This window comes from Episyrphus balteatus, chromosome 2 (genome assembly GCF_945859705.1).
Source record: "Episyrphus balteatus chromosome 2, idEpiBalt1.1, whole genome shotgun sequence".
NCBI lineage: Eukaryota > Metazoa > Arthropoda > Insecta > Diptera > Syrphidae > Episyrphus > Episyrphus balteatus.
The window spans coordinates 59298529-59320839 of NC_079135.1; the positions used below are offsets into that span (position 1 = coordinate 59298529).

General features: G+C 31.7%; 1 protein-coding gene across 19 annotated transcripts in view; it reads right to left on the reverse strand.

Moving 5' to 3' along the window:
* Positions 1–1111: 1111 nt before the first annotated feature.
* The window catches only part of LOC129908810 (uncharacterized protein CG43867), a 276259-nt gene continuing 255059 nt past the window's right edge, over positions 1112–22311 (reverse strand). For 15 of the 19 annotated variants that reach the window (XM_055985584.1, XM_055985581.1, XM_055985578.1 and 12 more), the window contains 2 exons: positions 3661–3756; positions 1112–3540 (listed from right to left, as the gene is read on the reverse strand). In XM_055985584.1, the coding sequence (XP_055841559.1) occupies positions 1951–3540; positions 3661–3756 (1686 nt within the window). In that variant the 3' untranslated portion in view covers positions 1112–1950. The remainder of the gene's footprint in view (positions 3541–3660; positions 3757–22311) is intronic. The other 4 variants (XM_055985587.1, XM_055985585.1, XM_055985589.1 and 1 more) reach the window with 1 other exon arrangement.

The following is a 22311-nucleotide window of genomic DNA, read 5'->3' on the forward strand; positions in this document are numbered from 1 at the left end:
AAAAACTGCTCGCATCGACAGGTACCTACTGTGAAATTTGCATTTGAATGCACATTTGCATTTGAATGTTGCATTCGTTCACATATTCGTTATTATTATGAATCGCAGTGTTGAGTTTAACTCAATAAATGTTTTGCTAAATCTAGGTAGGTATCATGAATTATAAACTCTGCAACCATTTTAGATAGCAAGACATGCTGGTTTAAAGACTTTTATCATTAAAAACTAAAAAAAAGCCCCAAAATCGTTTTTAGGTTAACTCAGAATATTCGCTTCCTAGTTTACTTTAAGAAATCACATAACTTACCCTGATTTAAGCCACGAGATCTTATAAAATTTACTATTTTGTTTGGTTTTGTCCCATATTTATTTGATTAGGAAAAAAGGAGTTGCATGTGTGTCAAAAGCTGTGTACACAAAATCTAAATTATAATCTAAAACTCAAAATTAATAAAAATGTGGACAGGGCCGGGCCACAAAGTTATTCGCTGTGGGCCGCATGCGGCCCGCGGGTCGCAAGTTTGACATGCCTGATCTACACCAAAATTTTTAACCGTAAAGGAAATAACAAGATCCCAGATAATGTTCAAAATGTAGATGAGTTCTTAAGTGCTTTATTCATATATGTAGATTTCTTTCCTCAGCCAATTCAGTGATGAACAAGGGGAGCGTTTCCAACACGAAATTGTTTTGAAGGCAAGGTAAGAAAGACTTAAACATGATGGAGTATTTTTGGTCAATAAAACGAGACACATACGATGAAAGCTTAAGGCCTATTTCACACAAAGCCGGGAAGCGGGTAAACGGCCCGGATAGCCGGTTACAATACATATATACATTTCTATGGGTGCCCTCACACGAATACATTGAAAACATAAGAAGAAAAACCGGCTACTCGAGCCGGTTAGCCGGTCGCGGGCTATGTGTGAAATGGGCCTAAGGAGAAAGAGATCCAGTCAACATTTCTAAAACTGGCATTCAACTTTGTATTTATTTATGTATTTATTAAAAAAAAATAAAAATTCATTAAATTATATGAATACATCTTTGAAATTTCAACTTTCAGGTAAATCCTATATTCGGATCCTTGAAAAAAAAAATTTTAATCCAATTCGGGAGGTAATCGAAACTAACATTTTTATTCAGTTTAAATTTCTGTATTCGGGTTGAAATCGTAATTTTTTTTTTCTATGGAAATATTCAACCGATTTTCATATCGTCGGTTCAATGGAAAAACTGACTAACTGCTATTGAAATCCTATGTAGTTAGTGTGTTTTTCCTTTGGACCGACGATATAAAGTACCTCGTTTGGTTTGGAAATAAATATTCGGCCCTAGCGAGGTAATCCGTCGGAGCGGAGATTCTCCGATTTCATACGAAATATGCTTCGACCTTCGAGGTTCGTTTCCGACAGGTAAAAACTGTCCGATTCGGATGAATCGGACAAAATCCGCTCCGACGGATATCTCGCTAGGGCCGATTATTTTAGAATATATTTTTAAAGCAGCATGTTGTTTTAAAAACATATATGTACTTAAAACTGATGTCGAAGTTGGGTAAAAGACAAAAAATGAAATTTTTTAACTTCGCTAGCTTATAAATTCTAGGTGGTTTAACCGAACCAAATGTTTCTACATTGTTGAAAAAGGTCTAAATGTCTTTTATCCAAAAGTGTAAAATTTAGCGAAGCTAGATTTTTTTCAAAAAACCGTTTTTTGCGCCTAACTCCAGATTTCGGGGGTGTAAGGGTGTTTTTAAATACAATTTCTTAATCAGCGCAACTATCTCTACAAAACGTGATAGGTCTCCGCCCGGGTATATTTTGAGTGTTACACAGTGTTATTAATCATTTGTTCTTATTTATAAACAAGTCCTTTCATTTTGTTGTTTTCTTAATACTGGTATGTAAAAAATCATTAATAAATAAAGCAAAAGTAAACATTTGTGTTTTATTTCTGCAATCTCTGGTGATCTGGGGTACTTTTTAATATATCTGGTTGACCACCATGGGAGGAACTCATTGTATTTTGATGGCTTGCTCCACTAAACATACCAATACCACTGTATTGTGAATTTAAAGTATGCGAATGATTCGAGTTCAAAGTATGTGTGGCATGGGAGTTGAGGGTGTTATGAGCTGTTGTAGTGGCATTCGTCGACGCTCCACCACCAGTGGACACACAAGCCCCTAGTATAGGTCGTGACCTAAGTGATCGATGGGATCCATTTCTTGTAAGGGTATTCATTTGAGGTGTTCCGGGAAGAGTGTGCCCTAAGGCATTCATATAATCCGCAATTAAAAGAGTAATTTCCAGAATCTTCGGTTTGCTCAGTGCAAAGAGCAACTTTTCCTCGTTGGTGTTTCCAGCTGTCACTAAATTATCCTCATTGCCTACCACTAACATAAAATCGTCTTGGCAACCTCCAAAAGTCATAACTGATGTATAAGGATATCGAGCAAGTGGAGCCATCGACGATAGTTCGAGAACATTAAGAGCGTCTTCAGATACAGCCAACCACGCCATTGCCTGATCAGAATGTCGGGGTTTCGCTTGAAACAAAGTAGCTCCGAAAAATGGCCATTTCCTACAGCAAGTTAAATATATTCTTATACAATCTAATGTGGAACGTCCCTTCAATAGCATCCATTTAGAAATAAGAAGTTCTTGGATATCTTTTAACTGTTCTGAACTCAAGGCATCTCTATATCGATAAGGATAGAATTTATCTAGGGCCTTTAGACTTGCATTATTCATGTTTCCTGATCCTCTTGATTTTTCCAACGAATAATCGCCCATATCAATTTGTGACATTAAAGATGAGAGCTCTAGAGCAAGGTCTCTTGATAGTGGAAAACGTCCTTGAACAATCTGATGGTTGGTCTGGTAACACAAAAGTAATTTCTCCTTGTCTGTTTCGAACTTTATAGTATGCTTCCAATACAGTCTGTTTTTGTATGTCAATTGAATAACCCTTGAATTTTCAAACTTTCCTGAGCCTTTTTCACGTAAAGCAGTTTCCCACTTTGAAATGACATCACAAAGCTTGGCTTGCGGGTCAAGATAATGCTCTAGATCTTTTTCTATGGGGTCATCGCTAAACAAACAGAATCCATTTGTTGATTCCCGTGCCCCAATTTCTTGAGCAAGAGTCGATTGGAACTCTTCAATTGTTGTTGAGCCATCAAATGATATGACTTGGTAGGTGGTATTCATCATATGAACAGGAATAGCATGAGGTAAGGAATGGTGGTAGGGATTCTTGAGTAGAATTGATAAAACTTCCATACGTGAGGGTTTTGTTTCGCGTCCGCCATTTTTGAGTGTTCGATCTAAGGCACGTTCACAGTAGGCTGCATACTTGCCAGTTTCAGTCTTTGTGTCGGCGTTGCGAGATAAATGCAGCTTTAAATACCAAAGGAGACGGCTAGACTTCGGAACAAAAAGAGAAACAGCAAGTGAGAGAAGCTGCCATCCTTGGACAAATGTATATGCGGGTGGATTTGATTTGCAATCTATAATTGCCGGGAGGACTGGAGCCTGAAACATTTAGACATAATTATTTATTATTAAAATTTTAAACAATTTAGCAGTTTATGTAAGTATTCAAAAGTAAACTAAAATTTTTTTGTATGATTTTAGAATAAATATCCCCCATACCTGAATAGATGTTGGAGAGCTACCATTAGCTTGGGCTGCTCCTCCTTGTTGTGTATCACAGGTAAATAAACTCTGCGTGGCACATAGTAGCAGTTGCTGTAAAAATGACCTTCATAATGCTTTTTGTTTGCTTTGTAACCGAGATAATATGTTTTTTTTTCTGTGTATATAGTGTAGTATATAATTCTTGAATTGGTGTGGATTCAAGGAAACAAATTATTACAAAATACAGCTCAAGAAAGATATATAATAGAGCTTAGAGTAGATAACGGTAGATCGAAACTTCAACTGTTGGGTCACTAAACTTATATATATTTTGGTGTGTATTTGTTGGAATATGATTTTTTTTGGCATTGTGGGGCCCCTATTTTGAGAGGGCCTAGGGCTGTCCTCTCCTAAATCATTGAATCAGCTTTTGAAAACAAATTTTTTGTAAAAGAAAATGACAGTGAGGAGCCCAAAAATACATTGCAAAAAAAAAAAAACAGTCACAGATTAAAATGAGACCTACATATAGTACATATATGACTTGAAAGGGCATCAATCATAGATAACAAACATGAAATTTTGTTCTCGTAAAACAATTCCCGGAAGTTGCTATGACGGATTGTTTATTTCAATTCTTTAAGTACTAACGTGAGTAATTCTTATCTACATAATACTTAAAATCGTAGTTATTTACTCTAAGCTGTTGAAAAACATTGTTTGAAATTTAGTGCATTTGAAATTGTCATTTATATACTCGATACAAAAATAAAATTTATTGAATATTGTTAATAATTGATTGAGGGGCTAATTGAACCATAGTTTGATCTACTAAATATAAGGCACAATGGTTGGCATAGTCTAATTCTTTCACGGCTATAACTGAAATTAAACGACTTAGAACCGATGGGGATGATATTGACCCATAAATAATTCGAACAATAAAACAAAACTGCAAATACTTTCCATGGTTAGTGAGTGAAGGAAAAGAGAAGTTAATGACCATGGAATAAAATGAAGGTATAAAACGTGAAAACCTTCTCTGAAAACTGAATTGCTTCAAGACTTGTTTTATGAGTGGCGTAGTAAGGAATCCACTTACTACACAGCCATATTCGAGTATTTCCCTGACGAAAAAATCAAAGAGAATCTAAATAACATAAGGGTAGGGTGTCTTTCGTATCTCTATAAAAGAGAACATGTTCTTTTTTTCAGTTGCGATATATTTTACACTTTTGAATTTTTATTGCATATGTTACGATCAAAAACTTTTTTTGATTGCATTTTTTCTGTAAATCAAATGTTCTCTTTTTTTTCTCTTTTTTTAACAGTTCTAGAGTAAAATGTTCTCTATTTAGAAAATTTAGAACATAGGGTGTCCCAGTTGGACACCCTACATAAGGGTCACATAAATCGTGACCAAATCTCTTTCTGAATCCTAGAATACTACTATTTTTATTATGTGGTTTAATTGATCGTTAAAGGTATACTCAGGATCAAACAATCAATCAATCAAAGGAATAATTAAAAACAAACGGAACTTTTGTGCTTGAAAAACTCATAGTCTTAAGCTATGATTACACGGTTAACGAAATCGGTCAACGCGTTGACTCTTTGCCGTAAAAATGACATTATAATTTGTCCCAATAGTGTCACGTCGTGTGATCGTCAACGAAAACTTCTGTCATTACGTTGACGGGTACGATGACTCTCGCGTTGACACACATTTTTGGGTCATCGCATTGACTATTTTCGATGACCGTCTAATCTCTCTGTCAATGCCATTGGGACGCCATGACAGGGTTTTAGGACTGGGTGTCATCGCAATGACCCTGTGCCAGCGTTGACGGAGCAGAATTTAATACCGTGTCATCGTTTCAGAATGACATTGTTTTTTGTATAGAAATGTGATGAAAGTTTGATTGGGAACGTTTTTTGTAGGACAATTTTTTGAATTATGTACCGTTTTAGAGGGCGGGGGTTCTCATTTCATCATTTCACCTTTTTGTTTTTTTTTTTTTTACAAAAAAAAACTTTTCGGCGTGGCCGTGGCATCCATGTTGGATGCAAAAAATTTTTTTTTACATAAAACCAAAAACCATTTGTATATAATAAGCTACATTTTAAGACCATAAACATTAACATTGGGTGCTATGCTATAAGCGTTTGAAGGTGGCCATATTGATTTTTTTTCGATTTTTTAAAAATCAAATGTCGAAACTTTTTTATTTTTTTTTCTAATTTTTCGACAAAACTTTAGTAATTTTACATTTATATTCGTTAAAAAATCCTATCAGAATTCATTTAAGACTTTTATCTTAAAAGTGCACTGCGTATATCTTGAAATATTTACATTTGAATGCAACCATGTCAAACAAATTTTCGTTTAATTTTTCTATGAGAGCTTTTTTCAAATCTCATTTTCTCCGCTTTAAAAATATTTTTGGAAAATTTAAATTTTTGCTTTGTGTCAAACCGTGTGATCAACAAAGTTTTGTGAGTCAACGCGTTGACACTGCTAAGTAAACGTCACGTTGACACACCTGCTGCGGGTCAACGTAATTTAGGACAACAATTGACGCAATAGTGTCAATCGTGTGATAATCAATGTTTTAGGCATTGACACTGTGAACGTTGACGGTTAGATGACAGAGAGAATATGTATTTTTTCTTGACGTCAGAGAGTCAACGCGTTGACCGATTTCGTTGACCGTGTAATCATAGCTTTACACTTGTCAACATTTAGAACAAGACGATTTTTATTGCACCATTCCCTAAATAAAATTAAGTCTTTTTGTAGCAGTATACAGTCAGAAATACATTTAATACTTTTGAAAAGCTTAATGTCATCAGCATGAATTGGGTTAAATATTTAACCCCTGTTAAATTTTTGACACTATTGAGGCGAATAAACAATTTCAGCTGTTAAAAATTTAATGGGCTCCGGGACCCGATTACAAAGGAGTATCTTGGCAAAAAAAAGGCAGAGAAAAATTTTAAACAATAAGCCATAACAGTTGATTTTTTTTCATCTCAATAGTTTCAAAAATTTAAATAGGTTTAATATTTAACCCAATTCACACACGGCCTTAATACATCCAATCATGGTTTTGGGGGATCATTTAATAAAATATTAAAATTAATCATGCAAAATAAAACAAAATTCAATAATTTAAACTACGAATATATGTATATGTAGTGTTTAAAATGTAATGTATTAGCTGTTTTTGTATGAGCTTATTTGAGGGTTTCAATATTGTACATATATATTTCACTTCACAAGCATCCTGTTCAGGCTTCAGCACGTGATTATAAAGAGGATTTTTTAAAAGCAAAATAAAATGAACATACATAAATATGGGATAGTACGATAACTAAGGCGGTGACAAATTGTAAGAGATTCTTGTAGGGGAGTTCAATACAAACATTTGGAGGGGGATCTATCTCCCCCCGTTTAAGATTAATTAATTACTCAAAATCAAAACAAAAAAATATCTAAAAACAGCGGCAACACTTACACTTAAGAAAAACTATATTTTAAATAAAACTATATTTTAAATAAGTATTTCAAGCTATGGTTTTTTAAAAAATTGATTTTAAATTCATAATTTTAGGGAAAAAATAAAAAAATACGATATTTTTCAAGACATCGAACTTAAATACAAAATTTTCTAACAAAATAAACTGCCCCTGTTAATTTCTGAAAACCATGTGTCTATGTCTTCTAACTTTTTAGAAAATTGAAAAACAGAAAAACTGGGGTCGAATCACGGCATACGTTCCTTAACGTATGGGCGTTATCTGTCCCTATCATTTTCTAGTGATTAGTTAGAGACGGCAATAGTCAAAACGCAATCGTGTGCCGTGATTCGACCCCTGATTTTTGATCAAATTCACTCGAAAGCGAACTTCGGGTACCAATAAATTTTATTTTTGGATAACACTGTCCATTTAATGATGATATTATTGATACAGCGCCTTAGGACAAATGACCTTAGGACTAGTGAAATAATGCCCCGAAATAGGACCACCTTTCAAATTATTTCCATACTACAACTATAACAGACAAATTTTACACCATTGTATTTTATTTTTGCAATAGGGTTAGAGTATAGCAAAAGTGCAAAAGTGTAAAAAAAATTGTATATTTGGCTATTTAAATTTAAGAAGAGGTTAAAATTTTGCACTTTTGCAACGATACAAGACCATTTGCATCGAATCGTGAATGCTCCTAATGTACATCGATGTCTCCTACCTTATTCACTCCTCTTTTCCTAAAAGCTCGAACTGTGTTTTTATAACATTTTAAGGGCATTTATACCCACTTGATGTGCGCGTTAATTATAAAAAAAAATTAAAAAAATGGAACAATGCTAGATGTCTTATTTCAATTGCGAAGCAGGCCAAGCAAGGTACTTTTTTTTAACTGTTGACATTGGTGCTTACTTGGAGACTTAACATACCCTAATCAGAGCAACCAAGTTGCGGGAGCGGGACAATGGACCCAAAAAGGGAGTTAAAATCCTGAGAACCCGCGAAGCCGGCCAGGCAAAGTACTCTTTAGTTTAAAAGCTGCTGACATTGGCGTCTGCCTGCCCACTTTAAATCGTGAGAACCAAGTCCCTCAGACTTAATTTCTGGGGGCTTATTTCCCTGCACCAACAGTTCTCCCCTGCAACGTACAAGGGATATGTATTTTTTTTAAAGACGCACAAAGCTCCCAACTTACTCTATGATTAAAACATCAAAGACCTCGTCGGAAAAAACGGCTTAGAAATGCAAATGAATCTAGAAAGCTAGATTGTTGATATTTTGTATTGTAGGGTATGCTTAGAAAAGCGTATTCTGAAGTTTTCGACGAAGATTTACTATGAGCATTGAATAATTACAAATAAAAGTGACACCACAGATTACTCATGCGACTATAAGAGTACCGAAAGATAGATGAACTACAAGTTTGCGCCTCAACTATCATGTATATTCGACTTGAGTCTTAACTAATAATTTTTTTTTAAACCTTCATAAAAAAATTTATAATTATTATTATACATTTCAAAGAGCTTATATTGATATTAGTTTTCGTATATTGAAAAGCATATTAGTGTAGAGAACAAGGACGATGCCTTTTACTCCTACTGGCCTAGGTTCTAATACCGGTAAAAATTGAAACTGTTTTTTTTTTTGCGGAGATTTTTTTTTTTGACAAATTTAATTAATTTTTATTCTTGTAATGTAAAAAAAAAAAACAATCTCAATTTCCCGTCAGATTCGAACCTAGGCAGGTAAACTTACCAGACATTCACCTTATCCTCTAGGCTATCTCCATTTTTTGAAATAGGTAAACTTTTATCTACATATATGTATAAGCGGCTTAGGATTTGATTTTGGGTTGCTGGATTTGCTCTTGGATTGTAGGATTTGCTTTTGGATTGTTGGATTTGCTTTTTTAGTTCAACGCACGATACTAGCGACAGCAATTTTACAGCGGAAGTTTCCATGGGTGTCCACTTCTATTTGTAATTATTCTATGCTATGAGCTTTTTCCGACGAGATACAAAAATTTTAATATGATGCTTTTTTGTAGCTTTTACCATGCTCTAAAATTCATGCCTAGACATTTTTTGCGTATCATGCATGCTCTACATGCCTTTTTCGACCGAAAAAGAAAAAAAATTAGGACATTACATTTGTTTTTTGACATTATCTATTTTTTGATCGAAAAAATTACTGTTACAAACTTGTACACCCTGTTCAGAATTACAATTTAGTTTTTAATTTTTTTCATTTTTGACAAAAATTACGACGCTCATAGGGGTATTTACCTTCAAATATTCGTCTAAATATTCGATTATCATGGATTCCTCTATCTGGCCATGTTTTGTCCAAATACAAAAAATTGTCTCGGGAGAAAACAATAATGAATCACCATTGTCACAGTCAACACAGCCGCCGCAGCAACCACCGCACATAGGAGTATTTGCAGTAAAAACCTGGTCATTAGTCGATTTTCTGAAAATCTAAATTGACACCAAAAAGTTTGGCAAAGTGGGAGCAAAATAAACCTGTGCCAATATGCTGCACTAATTTTTTTTGTTTTTCGATCGTATCTTGTTAAAAAATGAGTTCAAAGTTAACAGTTACATCTACCTCATTTTTATTTGAATTCGAAGAATTTTGGTAAGTGTTATTCTATATGCGATATCGAAGTGTTGTGATAGAAATCTAAACAAAATTTAAATGGAGAATTCTTCTTCAGTTATTTATTAACGATATTAATAAAGTTTTGAAAATGTAAGATGGTTTTTTCTATTTTAATTCGGGCTTAGAACTAGTATCTAAAAACTTGATGCTTTTGGTAAGTTATTATTTGAACTTTAATGATTTTGTTTTAGTATACCCCGTTATTCTGCGATGAATTGAAACTTATGAGTTAAGTTATATATTCTTTAACACAATGCAACAAAAATTGGGTGCTCTTTAGAGAATCGAGGGTCAATTAGTTTTTCACTTTCTGATAGAAAATACTCCTTACTTTATGCAACGTTTTTTGTTTTTAAATTAAATTTACTGATGTTATTAGTGTATTTTATTTTGGGTGATCTTAATTAAGGTTGGGGAAGAGAGAAAAGAAACTGAGAACTGCTTATTAGGGATGAGGAAAAAAATTTGAGAAAAATAATGTCGACAGGCGGAGTACAGGCCATTAATCAATTTTTTTAGTTATTGGTAAAAAAATAAAAATAACAAAAACTAGATTTATATTGTATTTTCTTGTAGGAATACTCATTTTAAACAGAAATAATAACAAAAACCACGAAAAATAATTATGGCCAGGTTTTTGATGACAATACTCCTATGTGCACCGTCATCATCATCATCTTCATCACCACCACCACCACCTCCCCCTCCATCAACTCAACAGCCTTTACAACAGCCACCACTCAACGTCAATTGACAATCAAAACTTACAACAACTTCTAAACTAAATTGCTCTCCTTCACACTCTTATCAACGTTCCGGTAATTTTAATCAGCTGTTCGGCTATTACCAAAACGTCGGAGGAATGCGCACAAAAATTCAACAAATGTTCTTGTCTCTGTCCTCTATTCAATGTGATTTCGTTGCACTCACCGAAACTTGGTTATCCATTGACCATCTTAATGCTGAAATATGCAACAACAATCAGTATGTGCTTTTTCGCAAAGATCGTTGTTCTCAGACAACTGATTTGAAAAGAGGTGGAGGTGTGTTACTTGCTCTTTGCTCTACGTATGCATTGAAATGAGTTTCCCTTCTTCTGCTTCTTCTTGTCCATACGACATCGACCAAATTATAGTTAAAATCATATTTGAAAATAAATACGTATTATTTGTTGTTGTAAGTTATATTCCACTCAGAAGCTCATTAGATTTGTATAAAATTCATAAAAACAATTGTAATTTCTAATTATCTAAACTAAAAAATAATGAACATATAATTATTGTTGGAGATTTTTTTTGATCTAGAAGAACAGCAATTATTATCATTTAATGTAAACACAGATTTGGAATGTGAAGTAATTGATTCATTTGCAAGCTATGACTTGATTCAGCTTAATTGTTGCAAAAATAATTTAAATCGTATTCTTGATCTTGTTTTTGTCGATAGAGAATTAAACATATCGGTTGATAAATCACTTTATCCTATTTTTCCTAACTCTATTCACCATTTGGCTCTCAATGTTAACTTTTTTTATATATGTAATTATTTTAAAATAACAATTTGTAATAAATTTAAATTCAATTATGCAAAAGCTAATTACACTGACATTGCGAGTTATTTGTCTGGTATTCCGCTGCGTTTAAATTATAATTCTTTGTTTGAATTTTATAATTTCTTCATTGAAAATTTGAAAGCGGCAATTAATATGCATGTACCAAAACTAAAAATTATTAAAAACTCAAAACCTCCATGGTTTAACAAGAGGCTTTGTAACTTAAGTAATACAAAAAACAAAGCTTACAAAAGGATACGCACTTGCGAAAACAATATCGATTTAAAAAATAATTACATTCGGCTAGCTCGAGAATTCGATTTTCTTAACAAATTTCTTTATAAAAATTACATTTTATCAATTGAGTCAAACATAAAAACAAATGGAAAATGTTTTTGGTCATTTATTAATAGTAAAAAAATGTCTAATGGTACTCCTAGCATTATGAACTACCTTGGCTCTACATTTTCGGATCTTCCAAATATTTGTAATTCGTTTGCTCATTATTTCGAATCAAATTATTCGAAATCTAGTTTAGATCCATTAAGAATTGCCGAATTACCTAATAATGGTTATAAGGTTGACATTGGTCAGTTAGAGATTAAAATTTCTGAAATCGAAGAAGGGCTTCTGAATTTAAATAGCGATTGCAAGCAAGGCCCTGATGAAATTCCAACAATTATTTTGAAGAAATGTGCACTTGTTATATCGGAGCCCCTTTATTACATTTTCAATGCCTCTCTTGGGAGCGGTGAATTTCTTTCAGTGTGGAAAAAATCATCCAATTCATAAAAATGGTCCTAAGCAGGAAGTAAATACATAACTACCGTCCTATTTGTAAATTATCAAGTATACCAAAACTCTTCGAGAAAATTATATGTGAAAAGTTGACATTTCTCCTTAAGGAGCATATTTCACCTTTTCAACATGGTTTTGTCGCAGGAAGATCCACATCCACAAATCTTTCCATATTTTCCAATTACGTTTTAAATAAACTCGAAGAAGGCTACCAAATAGATGTTATTTATACTGATTTTGCGAAGGCTTTTGATAGGGTTATGGTCAAAACAGACGTGCAGTTTTTACTTGCGATATAGGTACTATATATCAAGTTATGCATTCGTACAAAAAAAAAAGTTGAGATAACATTTTTCCATGACATTACGATGGTAGACAATGCCAAAAAAGTGGGTCCCGGAAGTCCGTCTGTCTGTCTGTCTGTCTGTCAGTCTGTCAGTCTGTCAGTCTGTCAGTCTGTCAGTCTGTCAGTCTGTCAGTCTGTCAGTCTGTCAGTCTGTCAGTCTGTCAGTCTGTCAGTCTGTCAGTCTGTCAGTCTGTCAGTCTGTCAGTCTGTCAGTCTGTCAGTCTGTCAGTCTGTCAGTCTGTCAGTCTGTCAGTCTGTCAGTCTGTCAGTCTGTCAGTCTGTCAGTCTGTCAGTCTGTCAGTCTGTCAGTCTGTCAGTCTGTCAGTCTGTCAGTCTGTCAGTCTGTCAGTCTGTCAGTCTGTCAGTCTGTCAGTCTGTCAGTCTGTCAGTCTGTCAGTCTGTCAGTCTGTCAGTCTGTCAGTCTGTCAGTCTGTCAGTCTGTCAGTCTGTCTGTCAGTCAGTCTGTCTTTCTGTCGGTATAAGAAGCAACAGCCTAAACGGATGGACCGATTGATGTCAAACTTGGTATGCAGCGTTATTTGGCGACTCTCCAGAGGGGTTTTTGGAATTAATTTTTTTGGACCAAAAATAACGGTACTTGTCATATATCGATTTTAGTAAAATTGAAATATCTCGAAAACGGCTCTAACGATGTTGTTTAAAAAATTCAAATGTTAGTTTTAAGTTAAGGTCTATCTTCCAATGAAAAATTTTTTTTTTGAAAATCATTATTAACGGTACCTGCCATAGAACCGTTTTTTTCAAATCCGATTATCTCCAAAACCGCTTATTCGATTTTAACGAAACTTTTTGTGAAGAAGCATTTATATAATTTAAATATAAGCCAAAAATAAAATTTTGAAAAAAATAAGTTTTGGATTTTTAAAAAAATTTTGAAAATTTTGTTTGAAAAAACAAATTTTCGAAAACGGGACATTGAATTTTTTTGAAATTTTGTTTTTAGATGTTGATTAGTGATTTCTACAAAATGGCATACCAACTTTATTTTTAAACTTTTTTCCAAAAATTTATTTATAAAAAATTAGTTTTTTAAAAAACGGCTCTAACGATTTTGAAAATTTTTTTTCTAAAAATGCATGTTAATATATCAATCAAAACTGCATACTTGTTTTGGAGGGCAATATAATTTCAGATTTTATTTTACTTTTTTTTTACGAATTTTATTTTTTTTTTCCAAATTTCTATATAAAAAGTCTTAAAAATTTAAGCAACTTTAACTCTAAGAGCAAGTTCGTGCGACCCCAGTCGTGCATTTTATTTCCCTGCAGCTAAATAAAATAACACGGGCTTTTATGGGAGAAAAATCTACATGCAGCGCTGAGCTGCATCATGTCTCTGTTTCTAGATTCAATGCCAAGTTTCAACTAAAATACAAAGTACCTACTTGCTATTTGGCATTACTGATATTGGCAGTTGGCACAATCTATTATTCAAAAATTCAAATAAGGTTCGTTTTAATTTTCTTAAATTGGAAGAACTAATTGAATTCATAAAAAAACAACCATCTTGTTTTGTTTTATAAGTTCAATTATTTCTTTCATTTTAACCGCTAATAATCCATTTTTAACGTATTCTTACAAAAAAAATTATAAAAAATATCAAGGTTATCAATTTTTTTGACAGAAATAAGCATCAATAATTTAAAAAGTGATGCACATGTGTTTTGGGTGCAGCGCTGCATGCATCGATGCGTACAGATGTGCCGCACATCTGTTTTAGCCATTGGTCATACTATTTTGATTGCAAAATTAAAATAATTTGGTTTTCACTCAAATATGTTAAAATGGTTGGAATCTTATCTAAGGGGTCGTGTACAGTATTGATCAAGTGATCTCAAGTCCAATCATAGCCAATCTTTTCTTAGTCTTTATCAACGACTTGGCTGATATCACAGATAATATAGTTACATAGATATCGCACGCAGAGGAAAAAAAATGACAATTTTTCAATTCCATGGGACGTACCTACCACTACGTCCCAGTTCGATCCAACTAGCGTGAATCATACAGCCATATTCTGCTATTCGATTCACGTGAATCGAAATATTTCATGGCTATATTATGTCAAACTGGCTTTGAAAAGCATCTAAATTTTGAAATCAAAGCGTTGTGTCCGTCTGTCTTAGCAATTCTAAAGAAAAAAAAATGCTTAAATTTAATTCTATCCCCCATTTAAAGGCTTCTTATTTTAGACATTCACGTGAATCTAAAGCAGAATAGGGCCGATACTCAGACTTTATGTTGCTTCTTATTTGTATTGTATTGTCAAGTTGCTTGTTGTGTTTTCTTTTTTTTTTTAACTTCTTGTTCTGTTCGTCTTTTTTGTTGGTTTTTCTTTAAATTGTGTGGATTTTTTTTATTTCTTGAGTGTATTTACGGGTTGGGGTCAAAATTCTGCCGGGCTGAAAATTCTTTTTTCAAAATTCAGCTTTCAAAATTCTGCTTTTCAAAGTTCTGTTTTTCAAAATTCTGCTTTTCATTATAATTCTGTTTTTACAAAATTCTGCAAAAAAATAAAAAATTGTTTGGAAAATGTTTAAAAAGCGCGCGCTTTTAAACATTTTCTAAACAATTTTTAAATTTTTAAAAGTCATCTCCTCGCTGCTTATTTGATTACTTACTCACTTTGTCAATTTTTTTTTATATTCACTGTTTGTTTGATAAATCAATAAATTAAAAAATACTTATGTTACATAATTTCGAAAAATAATTAGAAATTTATTAATTTATCAAATAAAAGTGAATGTTCGAAAAATTGATAAAGAAGGGAATATTTTGTATCTTTCTATTTAATTTCTAATAGTTTTCAATGGTTTCTAGATATGAATTATAAAAAAATCAGTCTATGCATTATAAAAATATATTTGCGACAGTTACACAACCAACAGTTAGGAAATTAGTATGTAATAGCATGTAAGCCACATTCTATGAAAAAAAAAACAGTATTAGCAGAATTTTTTTTTTCAAAAATATGCTGGCAGAATTTTGAAAAGCAGAATTTGAAAGACAAAATAGAAAAAAAGCAGGGGGGTCATTCCGTAATTTTGAAAACGATAATCGAATCGATGATAATCGTTTTACAGTTTGAGAATCTTTAAAGCTATTTTAAGTCAATTCTGATTCAATATTTCCTTAATAGTTTATATAAATAAAAGTTTTCGTATCCTTAGAAGTCGTGTTAGTCTAGGTGATTTAGTAGTTGCCTCTAACTCGGGTGTCCGAGGTTCGATTCCCAAAATTGAAATTGTTCTTTTTTTTTATTTTCTCAATAATCGTCAATAAATAAACGATAGCTAAATAGGTCTCGTTTTTAGAGAATTTATTCGTTTTTGGATGTAATATTTGATTTTTTAAAAGTGTTTGTTAATTTATTCCAATCATCGATTAATTTGCAAACTCCACTAACCAAAAAAATATTAAATTAACAGTTTCTAATACTAAAACGAACGCTTCTTTGGATAGGCGAAAGTTTTGAAAAAATCTTTGAGAATTATTATCAAAACATATGCGTTGGAAGAGACAAAGGATTTGATTCGTCTCTAAGTTGCCTCCTTAATCGTATCGTACTTATATAATTTTTGAAAATTTTCATTTTCCAAAATTAATGCGTTTAAACTTCGAAAAATTTTGCTATAGCTGGATCAATATGATTTTTTTAATGACCCAAAAGTCAAAACTTACATACATTGAATATAATTTTGGAAAATGCATAAAATGTTTTGTTACACATATTAAAATAATTTACTCTAACATTATGGTTATTCGTAGAAATTAATCATTAATATTTTTTTGGTTAGTGGAGTTTGCAAATTAATCGGTGATTGGAATAAATTAATAAACACTTTAAAAAAATCAAATATTGCATCCAAAAACGAATAAATTCTTCAAAAACGAGACCTATTTAGCTATCGTTTATTTATTGACGATTATTGAGAAAATAAAAAAAAAAAAAAAAAAAAAAACAATTTCAATTTCGGGAATCGAACCTCGGACACCCGAGTTAGAGGCAACTACTAAATCACCTAGACTAACACGACTTCTAAGGATACGAAAACTTTTATTTATATAAACTATTAAGGAAATATTGAGTCAGAATTGACTTAAAATATCTTTAAAGATTCTCAAACTGTAAAACGATTATCATCGATTCGATTATCGTTTTCAAAATTACGGAATGACCCCCCAGAATTTTGAAAAACAGAATTTTCGTAAAAAAAGCAGAATTTTGAAAAACAGAATTTTGAAGCCAGAATTTTGACCCGATCCATGTGTTTACTTATGTGCCAACCTGCGGATATGTAATAGCATGTAAGCCACATTCTATGAAAAAAAAAACAGTATTAGCAGAATTTTTTTTTTCAAAAATATACTGGCAGAATTTTGAAAAGCAGAATTTGAAAGACAAAATAGAAAAAAAGCAGAATTTTGAAAAACAGAATTTTGAAGCCAGAATTTTGACCCGATCCATGTGTTTACTTATGTGCCAACCTGCGGATAATAGATACAAAAAAAAATACCGCAATGAACTGTTTCACATTTAGGACGGAGATGAATATTTGTGTACATAGATATAATTTAAAATTTTTAACAGGATTTCAGTAAAACTTGGTGTGGTTAATTTTATTGAATTATGAAAAAAATAATAAGGCGAAATAATTATTTTTCATTAATGCAGTTGTAGCCCAGTGCCAATACGGTTTACTAGCAGCATAAGGGTGGTTGAAAAATTTTGGATAAATAGTATATGAAAGGGGAAAATAAATTGCCCAAAAACAAATTGGGGGAAGGGGGTGGGTGGGCGAAAAAGTAGGGTGTGTGTGAAAAATCGTTACGATTTCTGGCAAATGTAGACCTCCTATCGAAAAAAAGTTGAATACAAAAGTTATATAAAGTAAAAATTTCTACTATTTTTACTCAAACAATTTTTTTTATATAACCTCAAAAATATTGAACAAAATGCAAAAATACGAATTTTTTGAGTTTTTATTTTTATCTCTTACAAAAATGGTTGGATTTTAACAAAACTTGGTCAAAAATTACTTTGTTATGTTTTCTATCTTCTTTAAATGTTTTTTTGAGCAAAAAGCAAAAGATAAAAAAACAATTAGAAAAATATATTTTGATTTCTATAAAAAAAAAAACTTTTTGACTAGTGAAATCATTTTTCTGCCCTGTTCGATTTCACTAGTCAAAAAGTTTTTTTTTAAAGAAATCAAAGTATATTTTCTAATGGTTTTTTGTGCACTCAGAAGTCAGAAAAATTCTATCACATCACGTTTTTGAGATATTACTATGCCAAACATCACAAAAATAGTGTTTTGAACGTTCAAAATTCAATATCTCAAAAACTTTGCACGTTAGAGCTATTCTAATTCTAAATTTTAATTAAGAAGGTCAAAAGCCATTAGAAAAGTATAATTTGGTTTCTATGGAAAATTATTTCTCGCCAATATTACTGTCATTTACGGAAATCTGTCTTGAAATCGTTTTTTTTTTTTGTTTTGTTTTTTTTTTTTTCAATTTTTCTCAATATTTTCTTAAACAAAAGTATAGTTTTTAAACACAATCTTAAATAAAATGTTTAAATCTAAATAACTGCATTCGAAACTTTTCAAAAATAAAAATTTTGGCGGTAACTTTTTTGATTAAAAAATAGGCTATTTTTTCAAATTAAATTCGTCAAAAATCCAAAAATTAGCTTTTTGCTCAAAAAATAGTTTAAATAGATAGAAAACATAACAAAGTAATTTTTAACCAAGTTTTGTTAAAATCGACTAATTTTTCTAAAAGATAAAAATAAAAAATCATAAAATCGCACATTTGCATTTTTTAAAAATATTTTTGAGGTTGTATAAAAAAATGGTTTGAGTAAAAGTTGTGGACATTTATACTATCTACAACTAGTGATGGGAACTATCGAATAAAAACTATCAAACTATCGATAGTCGTACAATATTCATTGATTCGATAGTTTTAAATCATTCATTCATTTAGTTACTATTTTCATTCGAATAGTTTTTTCATTCGATAGTTTAGTTACTATTTTCATTCCAATAGTTTTTTCATTCGATAGTTTAGTTACTATTTTCGTTCGAATAGTTTTTTCATTCGATAGTTTATTTTTATTTTCATTCGAATAGTTTTCTTTAAACGATAGTTTTGTCATTAAAATAGTTTTTTTTGTTTGATAGTATTTTCTTTTGAACATTATTCTTATTCGATAATTTTTTCATTCGTATAGTTTTTCTATACGATAGTTTTCTCATTCGAATAGATTTTTTTTTACGATAGTTTTTTCATTCAAATAGTTTAGTTAGATACTATTTTCATTTGAATAGTTTTTCATTCGATAGTTTTTTCATGCGAATAGTTTTATTACTATTTTCATTCAAATAGTTTTTTTTATACGATAGTTTTTTCATTCCAAATGTTTTTTATACGATAGTTTTTTTCATTCAAATAGTTTTCTTAAACATTAGTTTTTTCATTCAAATAATTTTCTTAAACGATAGTTTTTTCATTTGAATAGTTTTCCTAAACGATAGTTTTTTTCGTTTGAATAGTTTTTTAATACGATAGTTTTTTCATTCAAATAGTTTTCTTAAGCGATAGTTTTTTCATTCAAATAATTTTCTTAATTTTTCATTTGAATAGTTTTTTTTTTATACGATTGTTTTTTCATTCAAATAGTTTTCTTAAACGATAGTTTTTTTATTTGAATAGTTTTCTTAAAAGATAGTTTTTTCATTTGAATAGTTTTCTTAAACGATAGTTTTTTCATTTGAATAGTTTTTTAATACGATAGTTTTTTTCATTCAAATAGTTTTCTTAAACGATAGTTTTTTCATTTGAATAGTTTTTAATACGATAATTTTTTCATTCAAATAGTTTTCTTAAGCGATAGTTTTTTCATTCAAATAGTTTTCTTAAACGATAGTTTTTTCATTTGAATAGTTTTTTATACTATAGTTTTTATTCGATAGTTTGTTCGATAGTTTTTATTCGAATGAATAAATGAATGAATGAATGAATGAACTATTCGATAGTTCAAATCATTCAGTTTCTAACTCATTCGATAGTTCCCATCACTATTTACAACTTTTGCATTTAACTTTTTTCGATAGGTCTACTTTTGACAGAAATCATAAAAAACCAGGATTTTTGACACCCACCCCACTCTTTTGCCCACTTACCCCCTTTCCCCCAATTTGTTTGTGGGCAATTTATTTTTCCGTTTCATATACCATTTATCCTAAATTTTCCAACCACTCATATGCTGCTAATCATTTTTTTATTTAAAAAAATTATTGGCACTGGTCTATTTACTCCAGTCAAAGCGTCATTTGACCTTGCGCACAGAGGCACTGTCAGTTTTTATATCATGGATCGATAGGAGTATATTTAAAAGGCTTAAACCCAATTTCTCACCACCTGATCATTCTTTTTAGCGGAGTTATTCACAAAAATGCATTTTTTGGGATATTTTACTTCTAAGCTAAGTTTTTTCATTCTTTGCTCCAGATTGTCGTAGACCAAAGAATGAACATTCATTTTCTTCCATATAATATTTTCTATTGTTGTATGTTATTTTATTGTATTTGAGTGAGTAAATACAAAATGGCAGGCATTTAAAGCCAAATTTTTGTTGTTATAAAACACATTTTTGTCATTATTTCGAAAAAAACTTATATCATGATTGACATTTTTCTAACCTGTTTTGTAGCCCTGTTCATGTCCTGCATTTTAAAGGAAAAATGAGCTCACCAAAGATGGCCCAGCAACTGATAAATTAACGCATGCAAAACCCGTGCGAAAACACCCAAAAATATCGTTTTTTGGGAATAACTCGGCTTCAGAATGTCCTACGACAAAAAATAAAGCTATTGATTGTTCGTTACAACATTTGGTGCACATTATTTTTATTGAAACAAATAAAAAATAAGTAATATTAAGTCAAAGACGTTTTTTTGTTTAGCAAACTCTTGCCTTGTTATTTTGTAAACGGTGCAAGTATTGGCTAACAAAATAAAATACTGTTGTAGTCCTTTAAATTATCTACAATTTAAAAAAAAATAGCTCTCTGCGACCCACACGAGCCGAGAAATTATTTTTTTAAAAAAGTTCCAAATGACCAACGAAAAACATGAGGCAACTCCTTTTATAACAAGAAACAGTGAAAACAACCCCTCTCACTGAGAACTAGTATTCGACTTATAAACAAGGGAAATTTTTTAAATTTTCTTACGGAGTGATACTTTCTTAAAATTATAACAACTCGACTCCCGTGGATCGTAGAGAGCTAATTTTTTTTAAATTGTAGATAATTTAAAGGACTACAACAGTATTTTACTTTGTTCGCCAATATTAGCACTGTTTACAAAATAATATGGCAAGAGTTTGCTAAACAAAAAAACGTCTTTGACTTAATATTACTTATTTTTTATTTGTTTCAACGAAAATAATGTGCATCAAATCGATAGAAAATGTTGTAACGAACAATCAATAGCTTTATTTTTTGTCGTAGGACACTCTGAAGCAAAAAACGATATTTTTGGGTGTTTTCGCACGGGTTTTGTATGCGTTCATTTATCAATTGCTCGGCCATCTTTGGTGATAACGAGGACATGCAGGACATGAATAGGGGTACAAAATAGGTTAGAAAAATGTCAATCGAAAATTCGAAATAATGAAAAAAATGTGTTTTTTAACAACAAGAATTTGACTTTAAATGGCTGCCATTTTGTATTTACTCACTCAAATACAATGAAAGTACATAAACGATAGAAAATATTATAAGGAAGAGAATGTGTGTTTATTTTTTGGTCTACGACAATCTGGAGCAAAGATATTAGCTTTGAAGTAAAATATCCCAAAAAATGCATTTTTGTGAATAACTCCGCTAAAAAGAATGATCATGTGGTGAGAAATTGGGGTTAAGCCTTTTAAATATACCCCTATCGATCCATGAAAAAAAACTGACAGTGCCTCTGTGCGCAAGGTCAAATGACGCTTTGACTGGAGTATATAGAATCAAAGAATCAAACAGCTAAGCGAAAAAGTCGCTCTTAAAAAACAATGATGGACAGAACACAAAATCGCTACATGGAATGCAAACGGTCTTTTACAACATTTATCTGAATTAAAAATCTTTTTAGATCTAGAACATATCGATATTTGACTGGTGTAACTCATTTCTCCAATGGGCAAAGTCTAGATAATGTAATAGAAAACTGTTCATGTTACCACGCTCCACATCCAGCTGACAAGGCAAGAGGTGGATCGGCGATTCTTATAATAGAAAGCTTAAAACTATGAAGAAACCAAGTTTACTAATGAAAATATGCAAGTAACAACTATTAATAGCCCTGTTCCATTGGAGGTTGTATTTTACTACTAGTACCTAGATGTTTTGATTAATCTAGTACTATCATCTACTCATGCTCTTCTTCCCGAGTAGATACGATTTGTATTGAATTCGTTGAAAGTTCCATTGAAAATAGCTAGTAAACTACTAGTAGTACTTTCAAGATGATAAAACAACGTTTAGCCGTCTAAGCAACAATCTTAAAAAACAAATTTACAAATTCAAAAATGATTCATTCAGTACATTCCTAAAGAATTTAACGACTGATGCTTCAACCGATTTTTCGCTAAGGAAGGCAGCCCAGCGCCTGAAAAGACCCCAGTTACAAAACTCGCCCTTGAAATCTCAAGATGGGAAATTGATCGGTAACCCAAAAGAAAAATCT